Source organism: Heterodontus francisci, chromosome 9 (genome assembly GCF_036365525.1).
Source record: "Heterodontus francisci isolate sHetFra1 chromosome 9, sHetFra1.hap1, whole genome shotgun sequence".
Taxonomy (NCBI): domain Eukaryota; kingdom Metazoa; phylum Chordata; class Chondrichthyes; order Heterodontiformes; family Heterodontidae; genus Heterodontus; species Heterodontus francisci.
Genome location: NC_090379.1, coordinates 41,145,715 through 41,159,458, shown reverse-complemented (window position 1 = coordinate 41,159,458; position 13,744 = coordinate 41,145,715). Strand labels below are relative to the sequence as shown.

General features: G+C 42.2%; 1 protein-coding gene across 3 annotated transcripts in view; it reads left to right on the top strand.

Moving 5' to 3' along the window:
• mdga2a (MAM domain containing glycosylphosphatidylinositol anchor 2a) overlaps window positions 1–13,744 on the top strand; it is a 990,949-nt gene that overhangs the window by 837,847 nt on the left and 139,358 nt on the right. For all 3 annotated transcript variants that reach the window (XM_068038888.1, XM_068038889.1, XM_068038887.1), the window contains one exon: window positions 10,531–10,554. In XM_068038888.1, coding sequence (XP_067894989.1) covers window positions 10,531–10,554 — 24 coding nt within the window. The remainder of the gene's footprint in view (window positions 1–10,530; window positions 10,555–13,744) is intronic.

Genomic DNA, 13,744 nt, shown 5'->3' with positions numbered 1-13,744 from the left:
GAGGGTGGAACAGAGAGAGTGACTAGGGTTGTATTCTCTGGAATTTAGAAGATTAAGGGGAAATTTGATCAAAGTTTTCAAGCTATTAAGGGGAAACAGACAGGGTAGATCAGGGTTGTCCAACCTTTTCGCGTGGAGAGCCACATTACAATTTTTGTCTTACATGGGGCTGGTGAGACAATTTCAGGAAGATAAAGGCATCTTACTATCAATCAAAAGAACAATAAATGTGCATTTTTGTGAAGAAGCTTTAAACGAGAAGATTAATTTATTGACTTACTTTCTCATCACTATGTTGGACCTGGCATTTTTTGTTTGCACAAGTAGTCAATGTCTGAATGTCTGCCCACACACTTCTTGTGGTGATGCGGAGTATTCTGGACAGATATCCGTCTGTCAGGAGTGACGTTGATGTGTCTCTTCCTTGCTGTCTGTCTCTCTCCATGTGTTCCCCCTTTTCTGTGTTGTTCCCCCCCTCTCTGTATCATTTTTGCACTCTTTGTTTTCCCCTCTCTTTGTTTTCCCCTCTCTCTCTTTTCCCCTCTCTCTCTTTTCCCCTCTCTCTCTTTCTCTGTCCCCCCCCCCCCCCCACTCTTTGTTTCTCCTCTTTCTCTCTCTCTTCTCCTTTGTTTCTCCCTCTCTTGACAGGGAGTGGGAGCACTCAGCACAGCAGCTTTTTGGTTGGTCAGTTTGTTTAAAAACATCACGCTGTCAGTTTCACAGCTGACAGCTGCTGAAGCAAGACTGCACTTCCCAACTTCAGACAGATTTGGGATTTTCTGGCGGGCTTTTAAAAAAAGTCAGAAAACCCCCAAATATGTCCAAAGTTGGGAAACACATTCCTTCTTCAGCAGCTGTCATCTGTGAAACTGGCGGTGCAATGTTTTTAAAAAAGCTGGTCTACAAGAAGAAGACAATAGGAAATTTCCCATCTCCAGTCACGGAGCTCTGGCGAGGATGAGAAATGGCCCTGGTACAGTTTACACCAGTGGGCTGGATAGAAACCTTTGGCGGGCTGTATGTTGGACAACCTGGGGTAGATAGAGAGAAACTATTGGGGAGTCTCGAACTAGGGGGCATAGTCTAAAAATTAGAGCCAGACTTTTCAGGAGTGAAATTAGGAAATAGTTCTTCACAAAAAGGGTGGTAGAACTTTGGAACTCTCTTCCACAAATGGCATTTGATGCTCTATCAATTGTTAATTTTAAATCTAAGATTGATAGCTTTTTGTTATCCAAAGGTATCAAGGGTTATGGGGTAAAGGCGGGTATGTGGAGTTAGGTCATAGAACAGGCTTAGGAGGCTAATGGCCTACTCCCATTCCTATGTTCCTATGACAGTAGGAAAGAGATAAAATCATATTTTTGGTGCTGTTTCTCCCCTTGATCAAGTGGTTTATTTGTAAAACAGATTTATCACAGTGTTCTTGCATTGTTTGTGTGTAAAATTTTTTGATTATTTATAATAGTGGCACAGCTTAGTATAACTGAAGAGCTTGGTGTTACATTGAATAGAAAGTAATAAAATAATTAACAAATTAATATTTGTAATTGTGACAACTGGGATGCTAGTGGCAAAATTATACATAATGAAACTACAAGAAGAGAAATTTTATGAAGGTAACTGCTTTGTCAATCTTCTGATTCATGAAGCATTCTGTGTTCAAATTTATTTTTGAGATGTAGAAATGGTTAGAATTACCAATATTTGAACTGCGGAAAGGGTATTGCCACTGCTGTAAAAGTGATTGTATGAATTATATAAATGCTTACATTCAGACAATGATTGGAATTAGAAAATGTTTCTTGGAAATAACAGACTTCAGCACTAACCTTTAGTTACCACTTGAGAAAATCCAAGTTATTGATGTTGATATTTCATGTGAATCTTTGTTGCTCATTAATTCTGAAATCTGAATCCAATGTCTTTATGAATGATTGAAGCTATCAACCTATTGGACACTAACGGGTATAAATCTTCTTACTAGCCCTTGGGATGACAATGTGATGGTGAGAACAGGCTCAAACCTTGGGGAAATGCTGGCATGGCAACAGTATATCTGCTAAATCACTGTTAAAGTCCCAGTGAGCTGTTCAGGAACCCCCGGAGCTAATATCCAATTGGCATAGGCAAGCGCTATACAGTTCTACAGGAATTGTTCTGCAAGAAGAATGTGTCTGTTGGTGTGTGTCTGTTTCTTCTCTGTCTGCCTATCTGCTTATATCTTGTTTCTCTACTTCTGTGTGTATCTCTCTCTCTCTTTCATACACTCTCTCTCTCCCTCCCGTGTGTTTGTCTAGCTCTTTTGATCTCTGTCTGATTCTCTCCATGGGCAGGGTTTTGCGTTTTGGGTCGGGCCTCTAACGTCTGGGTCAAATGGGAGTCCTGTCCCTACACTGTGTCCGGAACAATCAACCAACAGTGATTTTGCCTTAAGTGGACAATTGATGGCCAGAAGGCACACTTGCCAACCTATTAAGGACAGCAGGTGGGCTCTCAAAGCTGGAGAGCCAATTGGAGGCCCTCCAACATTGAATGAGCTGCAGCTTGAGATTGCAATTACGGGAGAGAGGGGCTTTCTGATATTCCCCTGTGCTCCCAGGTCCACCCCATGTATGGGTTGACTTAAGTCACCATTTGACTTTTAAAAAAAAAAACAGTCTTAGTAGCCAAATGTGATCCTGTTCGTTGGTGGCTTCTATGCTCTTCCGATTGCATATAACTGCGGACAAATTAGGCATTTGTTATGCCAATTAAGGGTGCTCCTGGTTCCACAAATTAGGTTTCTGTGGTATGTTGTCTTGCTTGCAGAATGTATGTCTATACACATTTATTACAAAACAAGTTGAACTCCAGTGGCATTGCACCCATATACTATATTTATTACATTTTTCTATGTACTGTATTTTACATATTTGTATACTTCCTAATATCTAGTGTACATCTGCATGAAGTGGAAAAAATGAAGCCAAGAGAGAGTTTGAGAAGAGACTCATGGCTAACATAAACAGGAATCTAAAGGTCTATAGGCATATAAATAGTCAAAGGGTGGTTCAAGGAGGAGTGAGGCCAATTAGGGACCTCAAAGGAAATTTGCATATGGAAGCAAAGAGCATGACTGAGGTACTAAATGAGTACTTTGCATCTGTCTTTCTCAAGGAAGAAGATGCTGCCCAAGTCATGGTGAAAGAGGAGGTAGTTGAGACACTGGATGGGCTAAAAATTGATAAAGAGGAGGTATTAGATAGGCTGGCTGTACTTAAAGTTGATAAGTCACCAGGACCAGATGAGATGCATCCAATAATACTTGGGGAAGTAAGGGTGGAAATTACAGAGACACTGACCATAATCCTCCTTAGGTCTGGTGCCAGATGATTGGCGAATTGCAAATGTTACACCCTTGTTCAAAAAATGGTGCAAGGACAAACCCAGCAACTACAGGCCATTCAGTTTAACCTTGGTGGCTGGAAAGCTTTTAGAAAAGATAATTCAGGACAAAATTAATCGTCACTTGGACAGATGTCGATTTGTTAAGGAAAGCCAGTATGGATTTGTTAAGGGAAATTCGTGTTTAATTAACTTGCTTGAGTTTTTTGATGAGGTGATAGATAGAGAGGGTTGATGAGGGTAATGCGGTTGATATGTACATGGACTTCCAGAAGGCATTTGATAAAGTGCCACATGACAGGCTGGTCAGCAAAGTTAGAGCCCATAGAATAAAAGGGACAGTTCCAGCATGGATTCAAAATTGGCTGAGTGACAAGAAACAGAGTAGTTGTGAATGTATGGTTTTTTTTGGACTGGAGGAAGGTATATAGTAGGGTTCCCCAGGGGTTGTGTTAGGACCCCTGCTTTTCTTGATATATATTAATGACCTAGACTTGGGTGTGCAGGGCACAATTTCAAAAATTACAAATGACACTGAACGTGTATGTACTCTGAACTGTGAGGAGGGTAGTGTTGAACTTCAAGCCGACATGAACAAGCTGGTGGAATGGGTGAACAAGTGGCAGATGAAATTTAATGCAGAGAAATGTGAAGTGATTCATTTTGGTTGGAAGAACAAAGAGAGGCAATATAAATTTAAATTCTACTGGTGGTACAGAAGCAAAGGGACCTGGGTGTATATGTGCACAAATAATTGAAGATTGCAGGGCAGGTCGAGCAAGCAGTTAATAAGATATATGGGATCCAGGGCTTTATAAATAGGTGCATAGCGTACAAAAACATGGAAGTGATGATAAACCTGTATAAAACACTGTTTTGGCTTCAACTGGAGTATTGTGTCCAGTTCTAGGCACCACATGAGGAAGAATGTTAAGGCATTAGAGAGGGTGCAGAAAAGATTCACAAGAATGGTTCCAGGGATGAGAAACTTCAGTTAGATGGATAGGTTGGAGAAACTGGGGCTGTTCTCCTTGGAGAAAAGAAGATTAAGAGGAGATTTGATAAAGGTATTTAAAATCATGAGGGATCTGGATAGAGTAGATAGGGAGAAATTGTTCCCATTGGCGGAAGGATCCAGAGCCAGAGGACATTGATTTAAGGTGATTGGCAAAAGAAGCAACAGTGACATGAGGAAAATTTTTTTTACGCAGTAAGTGGTTAGGATTTGGAATGCACTGTCTGGGAGTGTGGTGGAGGCAGATTCAATTGAGACCTTCAAAAGAGAACTGGGTGCCTCCATCTTGAGATACCCCCTCAGCAACTTAAAAACTTTGAAATAAAAAATGGCCACAGCTGCTGGGCCACCATTGTGGAGGTGAACCCTTCCACAGGACGGCCTGTAACTGTAGCTAAGGCCAGCTAGACGGAGAGGGATCTCAAAGTCTGCCTGGAGTGCTGACCCCCCCCCCCCCCCCTTGTCTGCTGCCAGGAGGCCAACTGTTCATCTCCTCACCTGACCGCAGCATATGTATTTGTATTAGAGTTTAGCCCCTTGGTGTTTTATTTTTCAAATAAATAGACAGTGACAGGTTTTCATGTAGGTTTTAAAAAACAGAAAGTTAATTGTTTATTGCTCAATACGCCTTATCCCAAAATTGTGACAACTGCATCCACCCACGCATTCACACACACGAAGAAACAGATGGAGAAGGGAAAAAGGAAGGTGGCTTTTAGAGGGGGGGGGAAAGGTTACAATAAACCTGTTGAATTCTCATGGAAATAAAGTTCTCGCTGGATGCAGGCCTGAGATGATTGTAGATTTCTCTCGATTGAAAACAGTGGGTTACTGTTGGCTCTCACTGCTGTATAATGTTGATGTCAGATTCTGCAGCAAGGCACGTGCTTTTTCTGGCTTGGCTGGAACACAAGCTGTTAGGATGTTGCTTTTTCTCCCTCTTTCTATGGCTGTGTTTTTCTTGGGCAAAGCTGTTATCTCTCACTTCCTGTTAGGAAACACCCTGGTCTCTTCCCCATGGTGATCACACAATGGTCCAGGATGTGACTACTTCACACCTTCTTTGTTTCAGAAGAAGATGTTCAATTCTGGAATGTTTTAGGATAGCTGGAGGATGGGTTCAATTGATACCACTTCGCTTTGAAGATTTGTCCTTTATCTTTGTCAGACCATTTGAATACTCAAAAGGCCCTTTTTTCTTCAGTGGTTATTTTGGAACAATGTTCACTTTTTAAAATAAAGGTTAATTTTTTAAAGACAAAATCCATTTTTCATAATTCTTCAAAGTTAGTCCATGGTTGTTGTATCATCACACCTCCGGTGTGTGTGACATTGCACAAGAGGTGATTATTCATGTCTGAACCTTAACTGTGATTGTCAACAAGCTGTTCACCTGGGAAGCACAGTTGGTCCTGCTCCTGTCCTCAAACTAGCATTCATATGTGTATTTTTATTCCAGTTACTGGATACTAATTGTAAGTGGGAACACAGGCTGATTTTCCTATCCTTACCACAGCCCACTGTTTGTTACATCATTTCTGTTTCCTGTCAGCATCTGTGTTTGATGATTTTAATTTTGGGCTCATGAGTGATGAGTTAAATGTGCAAATGAAATAAACGGCACGTAACAAGGATTTATTGATGTAGATGGATGTTTTGTATCTCAGAAAACAAACTGTAGGGTCGTCTTCATATATGACTGATTAATCATTTGGTTATTCAATGCAGTTACTTGCAGTACAAGTTGAAAGACAGAGGGATCACATTTTAATATAAAACCAGTAAAGCCTCACTATATCCAATTTTTTCTATTAGAAATATGAATGCTGATGGGTGACTGACCTATTAATTGACGAATCCCACTATACTTCAAAGTAATTTATTCCATGACTTGCTTTTGAGCAATTTCTGAGATCTATCATAAGGTACTATAAGCATAAAGCATAGAAAGAGGCTATTAAGTCCATTTCACCTTTGCTGACTCTTTGCCAGATCAATTAAAAGAGAATCCCAACTGCACTGTTCTCTTCCTGTAGCCCTGTACCTTCCCGTACCCTTGTACCTTCTTTCTCTTCAATTAAAAAACATGTTTCATGGCATATGGGTATCGCTGTCAAGGCCAGCATTTGTTGCCCGTCCCTAACATTCCTTGACAACTAAGTAGATTGTAAGGCCATTTTAGAGGGAAGTTAAGAGTCAACCACGTTGCTGTGGGTCTGGAGTCACATGTAGGTCAGACCAGATAAGGACAGCAGATTTCTTTCCCTAAAGGACATTAGTGAACCAGATGGGTTTTTATGACAATCACTGAACGTTTAATGGCAATATTATTGAGACTGGTTTTCAGCTTCAGATTTTTTTAATGAATTGAATATAAATTCTACCAGTTGCCGTGGTGGGATTTGAACCCATGTCCTCAGGGTATGAGCCTAAGTCTTTGAGTACTAGTTTAGTGACATTACCAATACGCCACCACCTCCCCAATTTCTCTTTGCAACGATGCAATGGTCTTTGCCACCAACATTTCCTGTGATGAAATGGCAAAGCATTCCATGAGTTTTTTTTATTTTTTTTTTATTTAGAGATACAGCACTGAAACAGGCCCTTCGGCCCACCGAGTCTGTGCCGACCATCAACCACCCATTTATACTAATCCTACACTAATTCCATATTCCTACCACATCCCACCTGTCCCTATATTTCCCTACCACCTACCTATACTAGGGGCAATTTATAATGGCCAATTTACCTATCAACCTGCAAGTCTTTGGCATGTGGGAGGAAACCGGAGCACCCGGAGGAAACCCACGCAGACACAGGGAGAACTTGCAAACTCCACACAGGCAGTACCCAGAATTGAACCCGGGTCGCTGGAGCTGTGAGGCTGCGGTGCTAACCACTGCGCCACTGTGCCGCCCTAAGTTCTGAGCAACTTATATTTATACAGCACCTTTATCATCAGAAAACATCCCAAGGCGCTTCACACAAGCATTGTAAAGACACCAAGTCATATGGCAATGTTAGGGCAGATGGCCAAAAGCTTGGTCATAGAGGTAGATTTTAAGGAAAGTCCGAAAGAAGAAAGAGAGGTATAGAGTCAGAATTAGGTAGGGAATTCCAGAACTTAGGGTCTAGGTCGTTGAAGGCACAATGACCTATGGTGGAATGATTAAAATCATGGATGTACAAGAGGTCAGAATTGGAGGAGTGCAGATATCTCGGAGGGTTGTAGGCCTGGAGGAAATTGCAGAGATAGGGAAGGTCGAGGCCACGGAGGGATTTGAAAACGAGGATGAGAATTTTAAAATAAAGATCTTGCCTGACCGGGAGCCTATGTAGGTCAGCAAACACAGGGGTGATGGGTGAACGGGACTGGGTGTGAGTTAGGACGTGGGCAGCAGAGGTTTTGATGACGTTAAGCTTATGGGGTTAGAATATTGGCGACCAGCCAGGAGTGCATTGGAATAATCAAGTCTACAGGTAACAAAGGCATGGGTGATGGTTTCAGCAGCAGATGAACTGAGACAGGGTAGAGTTGAGCAATGTTGCAGAGGTGGAAATAGGCGGTCTTAGTGATGATGCAGATATTTGGTCGGAATCTCATCTCGGTGAAATATGCCTCCAAGGTTTAACAACCCTTTAAGAAAACAAATTTCTCCAAGCCTGTCTCCACAATCTCTTAGCAAAAATTTAAATCGAAGCCTCATTGTTGCTGACTCCAGAAGCAAAATAAATAGTAGTTTCTCACTCAGCCTATCAAAGTCCTTCATAATATAAAAAAAACCCATTAAACTTCCTTCCTCTTAGCCTCCTATGTTCAAATGGAAATAATCCCAGTATCTCATATTCCTTCTCCTAAATATAGTTTCTATTTCTGACAACATCTTGGTCAATCTGTGTTTACACGCTATTTGGCCATAATGACTTTTCTATAATGGGGCACCCAAAACTATACATGGTTCTCCAATTGTGATTTATTTCTTTACGGTGGTTAAACTATGCCCTCTGTATAAAACCCAACATGTTATTGATCTTCTTTTGGTTTTATTGACCTGCATCCACACTTTCAGGGATTTCTACCTTTGCGTTGGTAGATTTTTCTGTTTAGCCACACCCTTCAGAGCCTTTCAAACAAGGGCACACTCGCATTCCTTGATTTCCTCACAAAACATGATAACTCATACATCTCCATATTTCATTGGGCTATCTGCCCATTCACTAAACTGTCTATGGCCGGAATTTTCCGTTGGGCATGGGGATCCCCGTCCACCAGCCGAAAAGTCAGTGGCGAGCCTGCCTCCACCTGGCCTTGGGGTCCAGACCAGATTTTACACTCTCCAGGTGCTTAATTGGTCTTGGGTGGGACTTCAACCTCATTGAGGCAGGAAGACCCATCTAATGGAGCTGTGGCCAATCAGCGGGCTGGCAGCTCTTAACCCCAGCAGTTGTCACCGGGAACGGTGACCACTGCTGGAACTACACTCAGCTTCAGGATGAAGAGGAAGAACAGCCCAGAAAAAGGTATGTTTTTAGGGCTTTGTGGGGACAATTAGTTGGGCCCCAGTGAAGCAAGGGGGGTGTCAGTTAGAGGGGCGTGGGGAGTGTTGGGCGTGGTTGGGGCTTTGGGGGTGGCCCTCCGTGGGACATAGGGTGCCCGATCAGGAGGGACCACCCCCAACCCGCAAGAAGGCCACCTAGTTTCAGCAGGCGGGCTTTCTGAGGCCTCAGCCACCCGCTTGCCAAGTATAAAATATCTATGGTGATGGGCAGAGGCCCTTAGGTGGTACTTAAGGGCTTTGATTGGCCTGGGGCAGGCAGGCTGTTTCTCACCACCGCCACCCTGCATAAATTTGCTGCAGAGGCGGGAGTGGGTCAGGAAGGGGCTCCCCCCCACAGTCTCCCACTTCATTTTACACCATCCCCCTCCCCCACCCTACCACCAGCTCGCTCTTTTGGGGGGTGTAACATTCTGACCTATATCTTTCCAAATTCTGTTTATACTCCTGCTTGTTGTTTGCTCAATCTTCTACTTTTGTGTTATCAGCAAACTTCAAGATTTTGTTCCCTATACCCAAATCCAAATCTTCAACCAAAAGTGGAACTAACTTCCTAAATAAATACCCAAAATAAATTAATTCCTTTCCTCCCTCCTTCCTTCCATCCGTCCTTCCTTCCCTCCTTCCTTACCCACATACATACTTCCCTACCTATCTGCAACCTATCTATCTACTTACCCATTTGCAAACTACTTGTTATTTTCCACTACACAGGGAAGCTAGCTAAGTTTAACAACTACTGTAAAAAGCATATGTATTGCTATCTATTTGTTCATTTACTGTTTAATAAATTCATCTGGTTGTTAAAGATATAGGGGGAGAAATTCGTTTGAGTAGTGCCTGCTTCTAGCAGTGTTATGCAGACTTACATCGATTCCCCAGGGGTGGGCAGGCAGGCAGGCTGTTACCTGTGCGACCCGCATATCATTCTTAATTGATAGAAACAGCGCCACACAAATGAATTTCTCCCTCACAATCGAGCGTATCATTATTCTATCACCTTCCAAAAATAAGAAGTATGTGAAAGCATGAGATCGAATTCACAGCTGAAAAACAAAATGGGAATGGTTCTCTGTATTCCCAGGACACATTGCAAAGTTATCTGAGCGGATGAGAAACAATCTCTAATACACAGAGGGCTTCAGCTTACTTAGAAAGTATTTAATAACATGGAAGCCAAAAATATTCTCGTGTAAAAAAAAAAAATACAGCAACCCCAAAAGTGTTTCAAGATTTAACACCACTTTTATGGTACATAATGAATTATGTTCTGTAGCTAACTGTAACCATTTATTTTAGAAATTAATCACTAACTTTTGGTTCTCCATTTCAATGAAAATGTTTGAATTAAAATGTTAGCTTGATGTGATTATTGGACTGCAGCACTGATCGTGAGGGGAGGGAAGTACAGTTGAATCTGCCAAAATACATTTGACTTGCTTTGTTTTTAAGTGATTAAAAAATAGGACTACAGGGCAATGACAAAATGGAATAAGCAGAAGTAATGTGGAGCAGTGGAAATAGTGTAATAATGTGAGAGGAACTCATGCTGTCTTTTTATTTTGTCCACAGCTCCCATGACGAATCCGCATTTGGGTAAGTTCTTTATTTTTTCTCTATGGAGAAACCATTCTCTTAACATTGGTTGGTTAGTTTTCTGGTTGGAGGATTGGGACCGCAGTTAAAGTGTTTGTTATAGTTTGAATTGGGGTCTGCCGCCATGTGTTTACAAAATATGATTTTTCCAAACAGAAATGTCTTCACCTTCAGGTTGTCATGAAGGTGTTTCTGTTATTAATATTTTTTGAGGTCTTGTGTTTAAAAGACTGTGGAAAATACCTGAAGAGATGCTGGACTTTGTTTTTTTTTTAAAGGGTCACTGGAAGGACACTTGGGACTTTGTTTAAAAACAAACACTTACTGGAAGTCACATATCTTAAACTAAGTAAAAAGCAGGAGCCTTGCTGGCTATTGGAGTTGTTTACAGCGAAGTCACATGTCTATATTTATGGTGGTCAGGAGTTGGTTTCATATTTGAATTGTTTGAATGAGCAGTTGGTGTGTATCCTGCTAAGAGAGAAGTCGCCCAACTCATCCTTTGCCACCTGTGTTTAAAAATCTTCTGATATATATATATATATATATATATATATATATATATAGGGACAGGTGGGGATGTGGTAGGAATATGGGATTAGTGTAGCATTAGTATAAATGGGTGGTTGATGGTCGGCACAGACTCGGTGGGCCAAAGGGCCTGTTTCTGTGCTGTATCTCTAAAAACTAAAACTAAAGAATCCAGTGTGATAGCTGAACCCACTGATGCAGTAATTCTCTCGAAAAGCCTGCAAGATTACTCCTCAACATCTCCTGAACAGAACTGCTCCAGAAAGATCCCAGTGACAGCCGTTCACATGCACCCAGATGCCAGACCAAAGGGCCAGCTGGAACATTTCATATCTTATTATTATTTTTTTTTAGGAATTAACAAGTATTTGGCCAAAGTATTTTTGTTTTTGTAAAGTTGATCTCTGCAGAGAAAGCTTTTTTCTTTTTTCTTTAACGGGTATGTGTGCATGCGTATGTGCATCTGTGTGTGCGTGTGTGTTGGGTTATTTAGAAGGGTGTATATTTATACTTTAATATTTCAACCTGTGTGTTAATAAGCTTTGCATCTTTATTGACTATGTCTTGTTTTATAATTTAATAATTTTGTTTATTAAAGAAACCTGGTTGGCAGATTTTTATTCTGAAACTAATATAAAGTATATAATTGGCTGTATCGGTAACTGGATAAAACATTTAAATATATGTTGTGACCCGTGGGGAACTGGAACTAGAGAAAGACAGTGCATTCCTCCAACCTTGGTCGTAACAAGGTGCACCAACTCCAGCGCCCTGCAGAATATGCACATCAAGTAGCATTAAAAAAAAATTTTTTTAGCCTTGAACTTTTGAAGATGTGTTCTTCCCTTCCAGTTTTTGGTTTCCTTATTAGCCTTTTCAGACCTCTGAGCTCAATTTCCTGAAGCAGTCGAATTGTTCCCAGGTTAAAAATGATCATCATCAAGTCTGATTGCCATAAACTGCAGGTTGAGTCATTTAGGATTGGAGATTAGATCATGAGATCATGAGTTAGATAAAAAATTGGTTGCATTCTAGTAGCCAGAGGATTGTTATTAATGGCAATGCTCTTGCATGGAACTGGACACTACCAGAGTCCTGCAGGAGTTAATGTTAGGACCATTGCTCATCAGTGTCCATATTAATGATCTGGTTGATGGAACTGGGGGAACAGTCCACATGTTGTGGACGCACAAAGATTTGTGCTAGTGTTAGAACCTTGGATGGGAAAAATAAGACATCAGTCAGATCTAGGTACAAGGGGGGAATTGGCCATTTTCTAGCAGATGGTATTTAATGTAGATAAATGCCAGGCATGTATGTACATGGGCTCTATGGTGTACTTTGGCAGGAGGGCTTGAGACTGTGGCCTTTTCCCATTGAGCCTTTGTGGTGGCTGCTCCATGCTTTAGTGTTTTCCTGAGCACATAGTACTGGATCTTGGAGTGTGCCAGTCTGCAACACTCAGTCATGGACAGCTCTTTGCACTAGAAGATCAGCAGATTTCAGACAGACCAAAGAGTGTCTTTCGCTGAGTTGATGTTTGTCTCGGTGTACATTCCTGAGAACAGTCTGCAGGGCAAGTCCTGCGTTACGGAGTTGTTTGAACCTCAACAAAAACTACTGCATCTCTTTCCAGACCTTCTTTGCAAAGGCACATTCCAGAGGTAGGTGGGTGATGGTTTCTTCCCCACCGCAGTCGCCTCGAGGGCAGTATGCATTTGCGCAGCTTCTACGGGCTGGGTGTGCAGGAAGGATCTGACGGGGAGGGCCCTTCTCACCACCAACCAAGCTACATCTTGGTACTTGTTTTAAAGTTCTGGCGATGGGACATTCTGGCAAATGAGTTTGACCGTCTGCTCGGGGAACCATCTGACAGGATTCACCATCTCCTTTTTCCACAGGGCATCAAGGACATTACGTGTGGACCACTGCCTGATGGATTTGTGGTAAAAGATGTTTTTCTGCACAAGCTTTTCCACAAGAGGCCGATAGTGAGGCAGGGTTCAACTGCGGAGCGTTCCACAATAACTTGACCAGGCTAATCCTTTGCAATACCAAGGAGAGGTAGAACTTCAGCACATAGTGATACTTATATGTTTGTGTATGCACAGCTTGATACAGCTGCACACAAAGGAGGCCATCAGGATGAGAGTAATGTTGGTTACGTTTCCCTCCCCCCCACTTTATCTGAAGATTTGTACATCATGACCGTATGGACCCAGTCCATTCTCAATCTCCAGTGGAAGATGGCTCGAGTGACCTTGCACAGATGCAAGGTATGGGTCAGACCTACATCACGTACAGTAACAGTGAGAATGCCTTGCACCTGATGACCAGGTTCTTACCCCCAGTGGAGAGGGAGCGTGCTCCTACATGCTCAGTTTCTGTTTTGTCTTGTCTATTTGCTCCTCCCAGTTCTTGGTGCATGCCCCAGCCCCTCCGAACCATATCCCCAGCACCTTCAGGTAGTCTGACCAGGCAGTGAAGAGGACAAAGGATCAGTCGGCCCAGTTCCCAAAGAACTTGGCCTCGCTCTTGTCTCAATTTACTTTGGCTCCTGAGGTCAGCTCAGACTGGTCTCAGATGCTTATCAGTTTGCGGACCAACAGTGGATCCGAGCAGAAGACGGTGGCATTGCACATAGACAGGGAGGCCTTGA